At 61.5% G+C, this 18,586-nt stretch overlaps 2 protein-coding genes across 6 annotated transcripts in view; both read left to right on the top strand.

The window, feature by feature from the left end:
• Window positions 1-4,321, top strand: part of DAGLA (diacylglycerol lipase alpha) — a 61,522-nt gene extending 57,201 nt beyond the window's left edge. For all 5 annotated transcript variants that reach the window (XM_046017477.1, XM_046017478.1, XM_046017480.1 and 2 more), the window contains one exon: window positions 830-4,321. In XM_046017477.1, coding sequence (XP_045873433.1) covers window positions 830-1,799 — 970 coding nt within the window. In that variant the 3' untranslated portion in view covers window positions 1,800-4,321. The remainder of the gene's footprint in view (window positions 1-829) is intronic.
• A 4,738-nt stretch (window positions 4,322-9,059) lies between these two features.
• The window catches only part of MYRF (myelin regulatory factor), a 32,632-nt gene continuing 23,105 nt past the window's right edge, over window positions 9,060-18,586 (top strand). The window contains 1 exon segment of the mRNA XM_046016425.1: window positions 9,060-9,226. Coding sequence (XP_045872381.1) covers window positions 9,181-9,226 — 46 coding nt within the window. The 5' untranslated portion in view covers window positions 9,060-9,180.

Raw genomic sequence — 18,586 nt, 5'->3', positions numbered from 1 at the left:
AGAGACAGACACCTGCACGCTACACGTGTAACACCGGGCCCCACGTGCCTGCTCTGGGACCTGCATGTGCTCTGACGGGGGCTGGCTCTGAGGTTGGGAGTTTTCCTGGCCCACCTCGCTGCTGCAGGGACCCTTCCAGGCCAGGTCACAGATGTGGCTGGGAGGCTGCTCCAAAGGGTGGTTGCCACCTCCAGGCTCTTGGCGGGGACACCTGGACATCTCTCCCTACCATTTGTATATTTCCTGTGGCCGCTGCTTGACCATGTCTGCTCGGATGTCCGGCATCCTCCTCCCCTGCCCCCGCCCCCTTCACTTCCCTGTCCGTCCAGCAGAGGGCACTAACCCATGGCAGAGGCGGGAGGAACGCCCGTGTAAGAAAGTGATCTGGGCCACCTGCCGCCCCTCCAAGACACATCAAGGGGCGCTGGCCCCGAGGGTGTGAGAACCAGTGGGGACAGCTCTAGGCAGTGCTTTCTCCCTTTCTCCCTCCCCCTTCCTCTCTCTCCCCTTCCACCAACGCCTGGTAGTGACCTGGGACAGCCAGTCTGGGCCCCAGGCTCCCTTGAGTGCAGAATGTTGCAGCAGCCGCTCTAGGGCTTTCAGCGGGGCCTTAGGCCTTCAGTGCTCCCACCCACAGCATCAGCCCTTTTGCCTTCTGTCTTGGGCTCTCGTGCGCTGTTTTTTTAAAACAAGCGTCACACTGTTGAACAACTGGTAAATTAACCTCCTCCTTTCCCCAAGCTCCCTGCAGCCGGGGAGTGGGAGGGCTCCCCCAACCCTAGGGTCTCTGCCCCTCCTGAGTGTCACAGCCCCGCCCTGCCCTCTGTAGGAGCAAGTCCCAGTCCGAGATGAGCCTGGAGGGCTTTTCAGAGGGGCGGCTGCTGTCCCCAGTGGCACCGGCGGCGGCGGCAGCTGCGGCGGCGGCCCGCCAGGACCCCGTGGAGCTTCTGCTGTTGTCCACCCAGGAGCGGCTGGCGGCGGAGCTGCAGGCCCGGCGGGCGCCCCTGGCCACCATGGAGAGCCTGTCTGACACCGAGTCCCTGTACAGCTTCGACTCCCGCCGCTCGTCTGGCTTCCGCAGCATCCGCGGCTCGCCCAGCCTCCACGCCGTGCTGGAGCGCGACGAGGGTCACCTCTTCTACATCGACCCCGCCATCCCGGAGGAGAACCCGTCCCTGAGCTCGCGCACCGAGCTGCTGGCGGCCGACAGCCTGTCCAAGCACTCCCAGGACACGCAGCCCCTGGAGGCGGCCCTGGGCAGTGGGGGCGTCACCCCGGAGCGGCCCCCCAGCGCGGCAGCCAATGAGGATGAGGAGGAGGGGGGCGGCGGAGGGGCAGCCCCCGGGGGAGAGCTGGCCCTGCACAACGGGCGCCTAGGGGACTCGCCCAGCCCCCAGGTGCTGGAGTTCGCTGAGTTCATCGACAGCCTCTTCAACCTCGACAGTAAGAGCAGCTCCTTCCAGGACCTCTACTGCATGGTGGTGCCCGAGAGCCCCACCAGCGACTATGCCGAGGGCCCCAAGTCCCCCAGCCAGCAAGAGATCCTGCTCCGCGCCCAGTTTGAGCCCAACCTGGTGCCCAAGCCCCCAAGGCTCTTCGCTGGCTCCGCAGACCCCTCCTCAGGCATTTCACTCTCGCCCTCCTTCCCGCTCAGCTCCTCTGGCGAGCTCATGGACCTGACGCCCACGGGGCTCAGCAGCCAGGAGTGCCTGGCCATGGACAAGATCCGGACTTCGACCCCCACCAGCCACGGGGCCAGCCCCGCCAAGCAGGACGACCTGGTCATCTCGGCGCGCTAGCACCCCGGTGTGGCTGCCAGCTGAGGCCCCGGGCTGAGCAGGGGGCCCCTCGGGCTCCTGGTGGCTGCCCCCAGGGCCAGGCCGCTTTGAGGAAAGCCCCCCCCCCGCTCAGGGGCCAGTTTAGCCTCAGGCACGGGGCACTGCTGCTGAGCTGGGGGTCTGCAGCCCTACCTCAGCTTAGGACCACCGGGCGGCCGGGATAAGGGTCCTTTGGATGGGGGAGGGATGTGAAGCAGGGAGGAGCCTGGGGAGGCCTGCCGGGTGGGCTGGGCAGCCCTCAGCCCTCTCAGCCTGCCTGTCCCCCACAGGACGGGCAGTGGGCATGCCGACTTCCCATCACTGCCCGCTGGCTGCCTTCCCAGGGCCATCATGGAGAGCAGCCCTCTCCCCACATACTCATATCTGTGGTCCAGGCTGGTGTCCACACTGGCCACCCCCCAGATCTGGTGCCTGCTGGCCAGCCCCCTGGGGTGACCCCACGCCAAGGTGGCCCGCAGTGCTGTGTATGTTTACAGATGTTGCTGGGCCAGACTCAGGAGGTTTCCTGGGCTTGCGAGTGCCCCCCCACCCCTACCCTATCATGGGTTCTGAGCAGGGAGGGGAGGGGGCCTGTCCCCACGGAGCCCAAGGCAGCCACGGGGCCTGGAGGGGCCTGGAGGAGGGTGGGGTCAAGACTACCCCTTTCCTGCTTGGTGCCCCTCATGCCGATCCCTCTGGCAGTGGGTCCTGGGCACCTGGGCCTGCCCCATCCGCCCATCACTTCCTGTCTTGCCTTCTACCCCAGGGGTCCTGGCCGCTCAAAGGGCAGAAGGCACAGGTATGACCACGGCCGGCTTCAGAGTCAGTGCCCTGGGCAGAAGGAGGACACCCAAGTCCCCCTTCCTTTGAGGGCCCCATGTAGCCCCTCTGTATCCCCTCGCCCCAGCGCCTAGGCAGCCTCAGGCCCTGGGGTCTGAAGCCAGACGCCTCCGCTGCCCTCCGTTCCCCCTCCTCACCGGCCCCAGCGCTCCCCCAGTGGAGCTCTCTTCCCCCCAACCCTCCCCCTCTGTCCTGTGGGCAGGAAGTGGAGCCAAGGGGGGTGGGGTGGGTATTGCAAGATCTAGCTAAAGGGGGAGCAGGAGGGCCAGGGGCTCCAGGGCTTTCCCCCCTTAGCTGGAGGCCTCCTGCTGGGCTGGGGACGCAAGGGGGAGGTGGTGCATGCCGGCGTGGGGGGCGGGCGTGTGTGCGCATGTGCATGTGAAGCACCCCTGAGGAGGGGCCGCGGGGGCTCCCACCCCACCTGCTTGCTGCCCCTCCCAGCCCACCAAGAACATAGACTAGGATGGGGGCCTGGGCGGTGGTGTGGGAGGGGGGGATGCACAGGACAAGCTCAGTTTCATACGTTGCCATCCCCCGTGTCCCACCTGCTTCTCAGACCCCGTGTTTGGAAAACTGGTATGTGCCCCAGCGCTGACCGCCTGCTTGTGCCTTCGTCTCCCCGGAGGCAGACTCCCCCATGCTGCCCCACCCCATAGCCTCTCTGGAGCTGCTAGACTTCCCTGACCAAGATCCACACCCCCCCCCAATCTCATGATCACTGGTATCGGGGGCCTGTGTCCTGACCTCCATCCCACAGAGCTGGGACTGGCCTGGATGCTGCTCTGGGACCCCCTGCCCACCGCGACAGATGGAGCCAGAGTCCGGGGAGCTGGGCCTCCCTTCCTCTCTGACACCCCCCGTTCACAAGACTCCAGGATGCCCCTGCTGAGGGGCCCGCTGCCGGGCAGAGCCTGGGCCCAGCAGAAGCAGGATGGAATCAGTGGCTCTGAGAGTTTAGAAAAAAAAAAAAAAATCATAAATCAGAGTAAAGTTCCAACAAGCACCTCAGCCAATTGCAGGGAGAGACTTGGTGTCTGGCCTTTTAATTCCTCCTCTGCCAGGGTGGCCCCCGGCACCTCTAAGGGGGCGTGGTGGCCACCCATGCCCAGGACTGAGCCATCAGGGACAGACTCCCCACCCCCACGGCTGCAGCCACACACGGTTCCAGACCTGGGGCTGGGGCAGGCTTGGACTCAGCCCTGGATGCCGCAGGGAGGGTCAGCCCACCCGGAACCTCCCCTCTCCCCACCACACCCCCTGAAAGAATGGGCCTGCTGCGCCCCTCTCCCTTCCTCCCCATGCCACACTTGGGGGCCTCTGAGCCTAGGGTGGCTCAAACCCCGCCCCCCCGCCCCCCCCGCCCCCCCCCCCCCACCAGTCTGCTCCCAGAACGCAGCACAAACTCCCAGCCAAGAGCTGGCCTGTTCTCCCCTGGGGTCTGAGTGACCTCCATATGCAATCGGTAGCGAGCAACTGGGCCCCAGACACTCAGGCACTGTCCGTGCCATTCTCCCGCAACTTTTTGTACTTACTGTATGAAAGATCCACACTAATACTGCTGTAAAAAGGAGAGACAAATTAATATAGCTTATTCTATAAATATATCTGTATATAAAGGTTTCTGTATATTGTATAGAGCTGTGTATAAACTGCGTGTAGAATCACGCTGGCTGCCTTGAGTGACCTCTCTTCCCAGCTCGGGGGGCATGGGATGGGGGCCTGCTGCTGAGCTCAGGGGTGGGAGGGGCCCCCTGAGACTGGCTCGTGCCGTTGTCGATACCCCGGTCTAGGACCACAGTCTGAGCCACAGTGAGGAACCAGAAGACTCTCAGAGCCCCACACAAATGGGGGCAGTCCCTTGCTGAGCCCTGCCCATGTGGAAGGTGTACTGGGAGATCCATGTTCATGACCCCATCAGGGCCTTGAAAGATGGGACTTCTTAGTCCGTTTCTCCTCCCTGAGGGGTCTGGGGCACAGAGAGGGTAAGTCAGCTGCCCAAGACCACAGAGCCAGCATGTGGGGCGCTGATCTGACAGTTCCAACCTTTCCCCCCAATACCGAGAACCAGAGCAGAGGAGCAAGGACTCCCCTAACACGCCCCAGCAGCGTAGCACCGAAAGGCGGGGGCCACTGGAAACCTTTGCTGAGTGCTTCTTTAAAAGGGTGCAGAAGAGTTGACCAGGGACCCCAGCGTGTGCAGGCTCCAGGACAGTGAGGCCGCTGCAGGCCTTGGGTGGGCGGGAAGCTTTTGGGGCCTCTTGCCCACACCAGGCCAGGCCCGCCCGCCCCCTTCATGCAGCAGGTGGCGCTGTTCCTCCAGCCCGTCCCTGGGAGATGGCAGCGTGGGCCCAGACCCTGGGCCAGCCAAGTTTTGACCTGACCTTGACCTTCCCCTTCCTCGTACTGCCCACCCTCTTACCCCCTCGAGAGTCCCGAGGGACCCTACTTGGTGGCACAACGGTGCCTGGCTTCATCCCCAGCCTCTTTGAACAGAAGAGGCTCAATGAGGCCGAAGACCTGCTGAAGGTGACTCGGGCTGTGGGGACAGCTGCAGGACTAGAATCCGGGCTGCCTGGCTGAAGACTCTGGCCTCCACCCTCACTCGATGGTTTCCCAAGGTTCTTCCTCAGAACTCAGTCTCACCGAGTTTGCAAACTGTCCTGTCCAATTCGTGGAGCAGAAGCCGAAGAAACCGAGGGCCAGAGAGGTTGTGACTTGCCCAAGGTCACACAGAATGTGTGGGAAAATGCTCTCATGAGGGCAGTTCTGGGAAGGGCTGGAGCAGCGCTGTGCCTCCCATCCCCCATGCAGGCCCTGTGGACGGGCCTGTCCACCTCAGCTGGGAGGGAGGTGGGAGGGAGCTTATCCTGCAGGGCTCCCCCCAGCCCTCTCACCCAGGTCCGGGGAAGCAGCACCCCGCCCCCCCGCCTCACTGCCGCTGGGTTCCCACTCAGCACCCTATGGGCCTTCCTCCCTGCAAAAGGGGCGGGTGCCAGGGCTATAGGAGCCCATGGGGGCCCATGGTGGGTCGGGGTCCCACAACAGGGAGGCCTGGCCATCTGGCTAGCTGATGAGCCCCACCCTCTCCTGGCCTGGCCTCCAGCCGGGTACTCTCTGCCTCCGGTTACCCTCTGTCCCTGCCTCCCTCTCCCCAGTGCTGCCTGCTGCTGGCCCAGCCCTAAGCACCAGGAACTGTCCTGGGATAGAAGAGCAACACTTACTGACCACTTCCTGCCATTTTACCTTCACCGAGAGGTGGGATTAATAGGCTGACTTACAGAGGAACCCTCCGAGCCCTGGAGGGTGGCTGAGATGACCACAGGACAGCTGCCCCTGCTCGGCCAGGAAGGAAGTCCAGGTTGTTCACTCCTTATGGCCTGGTGGGGACAGGGTGCAGATGGGGCTCCTCTCTGTGGATGGCTCCCTCAAAGTCCTTGTAATGCACAGTTCCCTTGGGCTCCCTTACCAGCCCTAGCTGCAGCCCTGTCCCAGACAGGCTTCCTTCTGGACTTTGAGGGTGACAACCTCAGCTTCTGGCTGAGGCCCAGAGTCTGGGACTGTAGCCACTCCTCTCCCCCAACCCAGAGATGGGAACCCCTGGAGGAATCCCTCCTTTGCTCAGTGGCCTAGTGGAATCAGGGGAGAGGGTAGGGCCGGAACACCCTTGGCCAGGCCAGCTCCCACTGGATGAGCAGGAAGCTCCGTCCCACCCCATCCAAGTTCAAAGCCACCCCAGAGGCCTAATGATCCAACTTGAGGAGTTGGGGTGTTGGGGACAAAATATGCATATCCCACTCCTTTGATGATCCACACAGGGGCAATGCTTCGCTCATCACCATGGCCCTCAAATGGTGGGCATTTCAGCACTCTGTGGAACCATGTTGGAAAGACCTGTGGGTAGGTGAAGGCTTATAAAGGAGCTAGTTTTCCAGCTGGTTCCGGGCAACTCCTAAAATAAATTCATTAAAAAAAAAAAATCACATGGCGTAGGCGGGTGTCTACTTTGTCCACAGGCAGGCCTGACCGGGTGGGGGAGGGGGCAGAGCAGAGAATAACAATTGTCTTAAGGGAGGCTGCGGAGGGCGAAAAAACCTCTGGGGTGTATCAGCGGGGAAAAGAATAGGCGTCTCAGTGTGGCCCTCTCCCCCCTTCTCGACCCGGCCCCTGCGGGGGGAGCACCGTCAGCACACACAGCTGGGGCCTCCAGCAAAATCCCATTCTATATACGGAGGAGCAAATGCTCAGAGAGCGGCCCCTGGAGGGACAGAACCTCATTGTGAGGCGCCCGCCGGCCTGGGCGCCCCCTCCCCCAGCCCCAGAACTGTTGTGGCATTGACCCTCCTCAGTGGGCCACCACCGGCCTGCTGACTGGGCCACATCTGGGGCTCAGGCACCGGCCACCCCTCCCCCAGGGCTGGCCGCTGAGGAAGGGGAGGGCTGCCTGGGTGGGAGCAACTTCACAGGCTCTCACCCCCGTGCCCACTGAGCAGCCCGGCTTGCCCCCCGTGCTCCTCTGGGGTGGGGGGCCTTGGCTGGGCAGTGCGGCCCCCTCCTGGCTGCCAGGGCTGCTATCTCAGTCAGCTGGGGGTCCTCCCGCCCCTCTGGGCCTTGGGGTCTCAGTCCCAGTCCTGTCGTCTGTCAAACAGTGGTCGGGCGGGATCAGTTTTCTAGCTCTGACTGCTTATCCGAGGATCCCGGGAGGCTGTAGCGGCACCACTTCGCAGTGAGATGATTCGCTGGGTCCGAGATTCCAGAATTCTCTGCTTCCAAAGTTTCAGAGATCTAGGATTCTGCGGTGTGAAGACACCATGGTCCGTTCCTTTCATGTGTATTTACTCAGAATGAACTGCGTTCCAGCTGGTGGTCTTGGTGTTGAAGCCATGGCAATGACCAAGCCCGAAAAACCTCTTACCCTCCCAGAGCTTCCAATCTAAAGCCAGAAGGATAATCACAAGAACTGAGTAAAAAATCTTTTATGTGGTCAGAAAAAAGGGCAGGTAGGGGGAATTGCTTCAGAGAGGTGACGAGTGAGAAGGAGCCAGTCATGCGGGGACAAGCATTGCAAACAGATGGAACAGCATGTGGCAGATGTGAGCATGGCATGTTTGAGTGAGGGCAGGGAGGCCTTGGGGGCTATGACTTAGCAATGGAGAGAAAAGGAGGAGCTGAGGCCAGTGGTACGTTAGGGCAGGGGCAGAGCATAGAACGCCTCAGAAACCAGGACAAGAGGTTTAAATATTGTTTTGAACACGACAGGAAACTACTGGTTTTAGCAAAGGAATGACGTGATCTGTTTGACATTTTAAAAAGAGTGATTTGAGGGGTGCCCGAGAAGCTTAGCTGGTTAAGTGTCTGCCTTCAGCTCAGGCATGATCATGGCTCAGGTATGACCTCAGGGTCAGGGATCGAGCCCCACATTGGGCTCCGTGCTCAGAGGGGAGTCTGCTTCTCCCTTTCCTTCTGTCTCTCTCCTTTAACTGGTGCACTCTCTCTCTCAAATAAATAAAATCTTTTTTAAAAAAGAGTGACTTGGGAGGTTCTAGAGGCCATCACTGAGGACAGAGGCGGTGCAGTAGGGCCAAACAGATATGAGGAGGAGCTCCGGAGATGGGGACAGACGGACAGGGGATGGTGGGTTTATCCTGGGCACACTAGGATAGGAGGTAGAACCTGTGGGTCTCCCACTACCAAACAGGGAAACAGTGACCAAGAGGCTGTCTTTCCAGGTTTGGCCAGGATCTGGCTCCGAATGCACGCTTTGACCCCAATTACCTTGAAAGCCTCAGATCCATGCCGTGCAGATCCAATACCGTAGCTGCCCGTCGCTATTTACTCTTGAGCTACTGAAAATTAAATACAATTGAAAAGCCAGTTCCTCCGTCTTACCAGCAGCCACGTGCAGCTAGTGCGGCCCTACTGGATCAGCGGGTCACCCGGAGAAACATCCCCATCATCAGGCAGAGTCCTACCCGACAGCACAGGACTGCTCATTCCTGAGACCGAGCCCGTTTCCTCGTCGGCAAAATGCACTCAATAGTATGTCCTCGGTGGGAGACCTGCCAGCGGTCTGCTCACCAGATGTGTAGGGTCGGGGGCCAGGGGAGGAAATCGCGGGCGTCTTCTGAGAAGCTAAGAGTCAGAAGCCTGCTACCCTCCCGTGCCCAAGGGGAGGGCGAGGACCGCGGGGCGGGGGCGCGGTCGCGGACCCCTACCCCGGCCGGTGAAGTCACCCCGCGCCCAGCGCCGCCTGGGGGAGCCGCGCGTGTCCTGCCCTCCGGGGGCCGCCGCGCCGGTCGGGCCGCCAGGGGGCGCTGGGCGCGGCGGGCGGGGCGCGGGGTGTTGAGGGGCGGGGGGCGGGCGGGGGCCGGGCCAGGGCCGCGCGAGGGGCGAGCGCGGCGGCGGGCCGGGCGGGACCGTGGCCGGAGCTGCGCCGGGACTGTCGCGCGGGCCGCGCCGGCGATGCCGCGCCCCCGGGCCGGGCTGTAGCGGGGCCGCGGCCGAGCGCGCGCGGGGCAGGCCGGCCATGGAGGTGGTGGACGAGACGGAGGCGCTGCAGCGCTTCTTCGAAGGTGAGGGACCGCGGGCCGGCCGGGGACGGGGTGGAGGACGGCGACCCTCCTCGTGCTGGGAACCGCCAGCCAAGCTCCCCGGGGACTGGGACCCCCAACTCTGCTTCGACCACTTTGGGACTCCCCAGAATGCTTCCTCTGGGCCGGGGCGCTCCGGACTGGCGGCTGCCTGCGGGGCTGGCTCCCAGGGCTGGGATTCCCCGGGAGGTTACTGCTCACCTCCGCTGAAGCTGGGCACCCCCTCCCGGTCCCCCCAGCACGCAGCTTCCTAGGATCCGTGCCCCCTCCCATGCTTGGTCCTTCTTCATGCCTTGCAGGACTTGCAGTGCCCCCTAAAACCCGACACCTCCCACCCCTAGCGCACTTCCCGAGTTTGGGGACCCTCCACCGTGCTTCCCTGAACCTCATACGGACCCAGACTCCCAGACCCCCTTTGAGGCTCTGACCCCAGCATGCCTTCTAGGATCTTCCATGCCTTTTAGGCTGGCCCCCCAGCTCTCCAGCATGCCTTCCAGAGGTCGGGCCCCCTGCCTAAAGACTCAGGCCCCTGTGCCCTTTTCAGGTGGGCAGCCTATGCCCAGCCTGACCCCTAGGAGCTGAGACCTCCCCACTGTGCTTGCCTGAGACTAGGACCCCCTTCAAGCCTGTCACCCCACCCACCTTCTGCAAGGCTGCTCCCTCCCCCAAGGCTGAAATTCCCCCTGAAGCTGCCATCCCTCCCTTACTCAGGGCTTGGAACCCCTCCCCAGCATTCCTCCCTGGGCTGGATTCCCCCCAACCCTGAAATGCTTTCCCTGGGCTAGAACCTTCTCAAAGTCAGCATCCCCACTGCCAGACACCTCCACACTCTGAGACCCTCCCAAAGGGGTGAACTGCATCCTGCCAGCCCTCTGGGGCTGCTTGGGGCTGTTCTACCCACACCAGGCCCTGGAGCTACGCTTCCTCTGGCTGATACCCCCATCCCAGGAGTGACCCTCACCTCCACCCGGATAGGACCCTCGTCAGGACTGGGATCTAAACATCTACACACAATCTACAATGTTTTCTTCTACCCCTGCCCCCACCACCCTCCAACACACACACACACACACACACACACACACACACACACACACACACACGCTGTGGTTTCGGAGGTCAGCTCCTACATCTACCCAGACTCCTGTCCCCTTTTCCTGGGTAGCCTCTGCCCCTCCTCCAGGTCTTTCCTCTTCCTCTGAGGTGCTGGACCCTGGAGGAATGGGACAGAATGTGGGAAGGGGAGGCAGAGAAGCAGGCTGCCGTGTCCCAGCCCACTTGGCTTCTCAGACCCTCCCTGGAACATCTCCCTCCCCTCCGGCCCCTCTTGGGCTCCTCTCCACCAACTTGGGTAGCCAAGCCTCTGTCCTCACCCTCTCGCCCTAGTCCCTAAGCACACAGCCTAGTCCTCAGTGTGCACCTGCCCCCAGGGATGGGGTGGTCCATGGGGACACCGCTGTGCTGGGGCTGTTGGGCTGCGAGGCCGTGGATCACAGCCCAAGTTTCCAGCCTAGGACCCAGATGCGAGTCCTGGAGGGAGAGAGGAATGCCTTCCTTTGCCTCAGTGGCTCCCTTTTTGTGCCTGGGTTGGGGTGGGGGTGCTTAGCAGCCTTTGTCCACTTCCGGTTGCTGAATAGGTAAGGCCATCTCCTAGCTTCAGGCCTCCTCACTTCAGGATTCTGGATAGCCCAGCAGACCCAGACCCAAGAAATCGGCCTTGGACTCGATGAAATGGTTGATCCTGGGGCAGTTGGGCCGTTTGAGGGGTTCTAGGCTGTCCTACCCCCGCCCCCGTCAGTCCCAAGGGCTCTGGTTCTCCCTAGACACTGTTCATCCTTTATGAACCCTCAAGGGGCCTTGTGGGGGCTGGGCGCCCCTGAGAAGGAGGGAAAAGGGTGCTGTTTTGGGGGTGTCCTGAACCCACTAGATTCCCAGGACGGTCATGGGCCAGGCCCCCTTCCTTCCTGCAGCTGTCCCCATGCGGCCTGCCCCAGGACCCTGGAACCAGGCAGAGCTCAAGCTCCCCATCTCCTGAGCCAAACTTTCCCTCCTGGCCGTGGGTGGGGGGTGGGCGCTGACGCCACAGCTCAGCCATGCGGCTGGCCTGGCGGGGAGGCTGTGCGGCTCCCTCCAGAGAGATAAGAGGAGACTCAAGAATGTCTGTGGGGAGCAGGGCGGGGGTGTGGGGCTGCCGGCTGAGGCGGGTGGAGGGAGCCCGGGGCTGAAGCAGTGTTCCCAGAGCCCGAGATGAGCGGGAAGGTGGGCTGGTGCTGGGGCTCTGGGAGTCTCTGGGGCATTTGGGGTGGGGGGCGCCTGGCAGGGAGCAGGTCTGCTGTGGTGTGGGGGGGCCTCCGGGCCAGGCCTTGGTGTCCTCAGGACTGTTAGTGTGAACGCCAGTGAGTGTTGTGAGTGTGGGTATGTTGTTCCGGAACTCTCGCCCTTGGGGCTGGAACCTGAGTTCTCATTCTGGTCCTCACTTGACCTTGGTCACTCCCCGTGGACAGTGGGAACAGGGGCAGGGTCTGTGCTTTCAGATCTGCGCTGGAGACGGAAATAGGCTTTGCTGAAGGGCAGGGGCCAAACCAGACCCCTTGTCTGCCGTGGTGCATTCTCTTGGAACCCCAGGCCTGTCTCCTGGGTCCTGTCCCGTGCAGTGGGCCAGACTGTACCCGACCCAGGGGTGGTGGGCTGGGGGCTAAGGCGCTTTGGGCCTTGGGTGGGAGGCTGGGACAGGGCGGCCCCCTCGAGGCTGGTACAGCCGGGCCCCCGTGATCGCCCTGCTAATCCCCTAGAAGGAGCCTCCCGCCGCCCAGATCGGCGGGCACAGGGCCTGCAGAGAGGGGACCCTCCAGGCACGATGCACTGGCTCCCGGCAGGTAATAGGGTCATGGTGGCTGGTATACTCCTCAGCATCCTGACTGGCTGGGGCCTTGGATTCCCGGAGCCCGGTCAGGGACAGGGGCAAGATGGCATCAGAGGAGCCCTACGGAAACTTAGAGGTTCTGGTGCGGGCTTGGGCCCTGCCGCTGAGAGCTTTGTGACCCCGTGCTGAGCTCCCACCCTCTCTGGACTCCTTTCCCTTACCTGCAAGACAGGAGGGGGTGACAGAGAAGGTCTTGATGATGCCTTCGGATCTGATGAGCCTCGTCTCCCAGCCCTGGGAAGGAGGGCCGTGTGAGAACATGGAAGGCAGAGGGTGCTGACCCCTGGTTCCAGGGCCACCTGGAAGAAGACTCGGAGACCTAGAAGGACGGGGCTTCTAGCAGGTGCTAAAAAGGCCACTGAGAGGTGGGGGACCCCCACTTGGCCTCATGTCCCACCAGGGCATTCACTCCTTCCAGACCTGATGGTGACTTCCCTACTTCGGCCTCATCTCCCCTCCTGGGGGTAGGCAGGAGGTTGGGACCAGACCAGGGGCTTCCAATGAGGTTCTTTTTAGCCACCAAAGAAAGGCAAACTCGTGGCCTCCTAATACACAAGGGCTGTGGAGGGCAGGGCTCCCCACAGCCCCCAGAGCCCCGGGATCCTGATTTGAAAGCCACAGACGGAGGGGCTGGCACTGATCCCCTTTCCCAGGGGACCAAGATTCCAAGAGAAGGGAGTTAGCCAGCATCAGCCGGGGCTGCTACCAAACCCCCAGCTCTCTCTTCTGCCGCCAGGGCCTTGGGGGAGGAAGGGTGGGCTTTGGTGGGGACCAGCCTGTTGCCTCCAGAGAGCAGGAGGAGGCCGCAGGGGGAGGGCACCCGATGATTCTGGGAGAGGATATCCTACCCTGGACAGGAGTCTGGGGCTGAGTTGGGGTGTGTGATCGCATGGCACTGGGCCCTACATCAGCCTGTCTGTCTGTCTGTCTGTGGTGCCCCAAGGAGTAGGTGGATGAGGGAGGCATCTGGGCCCCTGACTGTCGAGAAGATGAGATGGGGTGCCTTTGGGCAGAGTCCTGTCCCAGCCCGTCCTCCCTGGGTCCTGAGTCCAGCTGGAGGGGAAATAGTAGTGGGGGATCTGACTCATCCCCATGTCCCCAACACCCAGCCCGGCGCACAGGGTGGCATGGGGCTGGGGGGGTGCAGGAAACGTTTGCAGGGTCAGCAGAGGCAACAATGACTCTGTGAACAAAGGCGGGGTGGGGGGTGCCCCTGAGAAAGCCAATTCTCTGGGAGGGCCTGGGGTCAGTGCGGGGTGGGGGGGTGGGGGGTGGGGGAGAGGAGCCGGCTGTCTATCTCCAACCTGCTTGCCGTGGGGCCTCTCCTGAGTCTGGGGGTCTTAGCAGGGTGCCCCTGGGTTCTTAGGCAGGGCCAAGCAGGGTATTTGCGGGATAGACAGGTGGGTTGCTCTGGGCAGTCTGGCCTCCTCCTGGGGACCTGGCCCCCACTCTCTGATTCTCAAGGGCTTACAGGATTGGGGGGGCCCTGGCAGCTGCTGATTGGCTGCTGCCCTTGGACTTTGCCCTCTGATAAGAACGGGGAGCAGAAATCATTAACTGGATCATTAATGGGGAGTTGGCCCTGCCCTACCCAGGCTGCCTGCCCTTCCTTCCCGCCTTCTTCCTCCTCACAGCCCACCCCCGCCCCACCTGCTTTTGGGCCTCAGTTTCCCTCACAGCCTGGCTGTGTGTGTGTGGGGGGGTTCCTCTCCCCTATGAAAGTCTTCAGCCCCTGCTGGGTGTGGGTAGCCCCTGGTCTGGGGATCAGGTAAGTCATGGCCTTATGTACTCCCCGGAGTGGTGCCCACAGTCCCTCTCCTGGGCCGATCTCTGCACTTCTTTGTGTCTATACTTCCTCATCCTTAAAATGGGAATACAGCTGTAGCCCCTGTACCTGCTTCTCAGGGTTTCTGTGAGGGTTGGGTGAACTGGGTGTTCTGAGGCCTGGTAAGTGCCCGGTGTGGTAACGCCCCAGAAATGTCACCCTGGACGGTGATTACTGTCCCCGGGGCCTGCCCCCCACTTTGAGGATGTATTGATCCGCGGGGTAGGTCAGTGCCCCACCCTGGGCTGGGGCCTGTGGCTGGTGCTGTGTGCTTTGGGAAATTCCCTCACCCTCTCTGGGCCGTTTGGGCCAAGGATTGGGGGGAACCAGCAGCCTTATGGGATGCGCTCTGCAGGCAGGGCCCGAGGTTCCTGCAGGTCTGGCCCTGTGGGGCCCTGATGCCGGCTCCTGGGCCCTGATGCCTCCAGTTGGGGCCCCTCCCTGCCCCTCAGCCATGGGGAGCTTGGGCCGGGCTGGCAGCAGGGGGGACAGGGCTGAAGGTCCTTTGTCTTGTTTGCTGTATACACGGGCCAGAGGTTTTTGCAAAAGTTTCCTCCTGGGAGTCCCGGGACTCAGTGGAAGTTCAGGTGGTGTCTCAATTCCAGGAGAGAAGTGCTGAGGTCCGAGATGAAGGTGGTGGGCGCCTGTCACAGTTGGGTGTCCGTCTAGAGCGGGGCAGGGAGGGGCCCTCTCCTCGAGTGCTGAGGGGTCCTGATCCACCACAGATGGCTGGGCTGGGTGACTTCCATTCAGCCCCTTGACCTCTCTGGACCTCTGGAGCCCTCACTCAGATGGTCAAGGCTGTGTGCTGTGTGATGCCGAGTCCTGAGACCCCTGGAGTGCGAAGGCCTGGAGTGGGAGGGGAGGGAAGGGCAGAACCCCAGCTTTGGGTGGGGGGAGTTGGGTTCAGAGCCTCCACTGGCCTGGCCTGTGGAAGCCCCAGGGCATCCTGTCCTCTGCCTGTCTCCAGGACACATCAGTGGGAGAGCACTGTCTTGCGTCTGACCTGGGTCCCTCCAGCCCTCATAAGGTACAATGACAGGATCAGCCCCTCTGAGGAGTTTGGGGACCCTTGCTCCCTTGGGACCTTTCCTCACTCTCCTCTTGACCATCTCAGTCCCTGGACTCTCTTTTCCCTCTGTGGTTCTTCCTTGTGGGGTCTGTGGCCTGGGGTAGGAGTTGCCGAGGGTCTGCGACGCTGAGTTGACTCCGATCTGGAGTGCTCTTGGCCTGGGCCTGCCGCTGGGTCAGTGAGCATTCGTGTGCACGAGCGTTCGAGTCTGGGAGGTGCGCCGACATGGGAATAAGCACAGAGATGCTCAAGCCGCAGGGCCTTTGCACTGGCTCCCCACTGCCTGGAATGCTTTTCCCAGATATCCCGGTGGGATATCAGGAGGCCCTCCCCGACTGTCCTGCTGAAAACTGCAGCTCTTCCCGGCTCTCCTGCCCCACCTGCCCCCGCTCTCTGCTTGATTTTCTCCATAGTATTTGTTACCTTCTGAAATGCTATGGAATTTTACCTGCCTGTCTTGTCTCCAGAACATCGGCTTCTCGTGGGCAGGAAGTTTGTTTTGTTCATTACCATAGCTCCAGAGCCAAGCATCATGCCCGACACATAGCATATGCTCAGTAATTGTTTGAATGAATGAATGAGCACACATGTGTGTCAGTGTGGGAAGGGTATGCCACTGTGTGTGTGTGGGTGTGTACACGATCATGTGTGGGTCAGGGGCAGTGTGCCCCTGTGTACACACGTGTGTGGGGGACATGCTGGTGTGAATCCAGAGGGACATGGGTAACCCGTAGAGATGTGCCTGCGCCCCAAGCTGCAGGGTCTGTACCCTTCCCCTGTGCTGAGGCCTTCCCCAGCCTGTGCGAGAGGGGTGGGGCCATCAGGTGGGAGCTCGCTTGGCCCTGTAGCGTCAGGGCTGGGGGACTCCCAGAGAAAACTGCAGATCCCTGGGGACCAATGTGGGTCCCCACAGAACACGTTGCAGCTTCTGGGCTCAGTTCTGGCTTAGGAGCCTCTTGGGGCTCTGACTTCAGCCTTGTGTTGACCTGAGGACAGGGTGGTAGCTGTCTGGGGTCTAGGGGAGGACAGAGCTGTAGCCCAGGGGTGGCCGGAGATTCCAGGTCCCCTGGAGGAGATGGGGTACTTTTGCATTTTTGGCAAATAAAGGCAACCATGGCTCAGATTTAAGGACCTGATGGCAATGACTAAGGAGCCATATCCTTGTTACCCCAGCTAACTGGGGACATGGTGCAGAGATGCAAAGGACAGCTTGCAAAGTCAAGCATCTGACCGGAAGGGGTTTTGAGTGGGAGGTCTGGTCACAGGTTGAAGCCTGAAGTGGGCACGGCTAGCAGTTATTACATTAATCACAAATCGCATTAATAAAGATAGAAAGTTCAAGCCAAAGGAGGCGAGAGCCCACTGTGCCCTGTCCCAGAATGAACTAGTTTGGAGTACGTCCGTTAGCTCAGGCCACATTGGGAACTAAGCGACAGTACTGGGGACCCGCTGTGATTGAGGGGATCAAGGAGGAACTACCAGAGCAGGGAGGCGGCAGTCAAGGGCTTACCCACCGGGGTAGGGGGTGGGGGGCTATAGCCAAGGCCTGGAAGATGGATTGTGCTGTGAATGTGCCAGAATAATAGCACGGTACCCGTCATGCGTCAGAGGGACTCAGGAGAAGGTCGGAGCCCCCCGCCCTCCCCTCTAGAGTCACTCTGGGGCAGATCTGCAGTCAGGTGGAGAGGCATGGGAGAGAAGGGTACAGGCTGAGCAGGAGAGGGGAGGGGAGCCCCAAGAGGATGAAAACAGCGATGACTGTTATTTGAGGAATGGCCTCTGGGGGTGAGGAGCTTTCCTGCCTGTCGTTGAAGACTCAGGACCACTCCGTGAAGCAGGGGTTCCTGCTGCACTTGACAGAGAAGGAAGCTGAGGCACAGAGAGGTCGGGTCACTTGCCAAGGGTCGCACAGCAATGAAGCAGGGTCCACAGTAGCAGCTTGGCCTCTTTGACCCTAGGGATCCCTGAGGGCATCATGGGGAGTGCTAGGGTGTGCTGTCCCCTGACGCCCACCATCCTGGCTCCCAGCCATGGCCTGGAGCCAGGGTGCCCTCAGATTCAGATGCCCGGGGTGGACACTCAGGGCCGAATAGGGGGACAGACTTGGGCCCTGAGCCCCGTCAGCCCCAGGTTCTGATCAGCTAGGCCTGGCCAGCATCCTTCGGCCCTGGCCTCCCCTGCCCACAGCCACGTGGCCGACGGGATTTCCGCCATGTTTGGGACATGAATTGACAAGTGCCCCATTGACGGGTGGGGGGGAAGTGTGGGCAGGGCACAAGCCTCCCACTGTGCCGGGTCCCCACCCTCCCCCCGTTCCCTGGGACAATGGCTCAGACTCAGCCAGCGGCCACAGCTGGTGGGGGGGTGGTCATGAGCATGAGGAGGGGGAAGGGAGGGGTCCAGGGTGGAGGACCACCTGGGCCCTGACCCGCCTTCATCCTGCGCCTGGCTTGTATCCCTTTGGTTCTCCTCCTGCCCAGCTGGGTGGCCTTAAAGCGAGGAGGAGAGAAGAGGGGAGGGGGCTTCCTCTCCATAGCCCCTATCCCATCCTGTCTGGGACAGGGCAGTGTCTGGCTCCTGTTAAAAGCAGGTAATAGAGGCCCTAATTAATCCTCGAGGAGCAGCTGGGGCGCAGAGCTCAACAGGACGGGACGGTACCTGGAGGGGCCCGGCCTAGCCCTGGGCTCTGTCCGTAACACGGCCGGCTGGAGGTCCCCAGACCCCGGAAGGCCTGGTTCTAGTGTCCCGTGTGCCACTTTGCTCATTCATCACATGAACATTTATTGCGTGCCTACTGTATGCTTAGATGCTTATACCCCAGAGAGGCAGAACAGGGCTGGCCTCATATCCCAGGTCCCACACCTGTAAACTTTGGGCAAGGCCTGTATCCATTCTGAGCCTGCTTCGTCTTCTGTAAAATGGAGAGCAAGAAAACCACCTCTCCTGGAGGGTTGTTACGGGAGTGAGATATGCGCCATGTAGAGTATCTGCACAGAGTGGCTACTTGGAGAGTAAGCTGTGGGCAGCGGATGAGCAGTGGATAGACCCTCCACCCTCCTCTGAGGTCTGTGCTAGCAGCCGAGTGAGGAGCCGAATGAGAAGGGAGGCCGCCAGTCACGAGAATGGGAGTCAGAGGGTGCCTCTCCGAGAAACTTACATGCAAGCCCAGTGAATGGGAACAGGCTTCCTCCAGCAGAGGAAACAGCATGTGCAAAGGCCCCAGGACAGGGAGAGTTGCAGGGAACTGGTTAGGAGAGGAGACTGGAGGGGGCAGGCAGGGGGCCACTGTGGACCTCCGGGAGGGCTTTGTTATCCTGAGCAGTGGAAAGTTGTGGAAGGGTTTGAGGAGGGGGTGGACTGGGAAGCTGGTTTGTGACTCGGTGGTGCCGCTTTCTGACTGTGGGACCTGGGGCAGCCTCCCCACCTCCCAGGGAGATCTTGAGGCTCAGCAGGAGCCACACTTAGCTTCCTGCCTGGCAGGTATCTGTTGTTGGCTCCAGAATGTTCCAGAACTCTTTTCGG

The sequence above is a fragment of the Meles meles genome, chromosome 8 (genome assembly GCF_922984935.1).
Source record: "Meles meles chromosome 8, mMelMel3.1 paternal haplotype, whole genome shotgun sequence".
NCBI lineage: Eukaryota > Metazoa > Chordata > Mammalia > Carnivora > Mustelidae > Meles > Meles meles.
The sequence above is the reverse complement of the archived record's forward strand: the minus strand, read 5'-3'. Positions and strand labels throughout refer to the sequence as shown.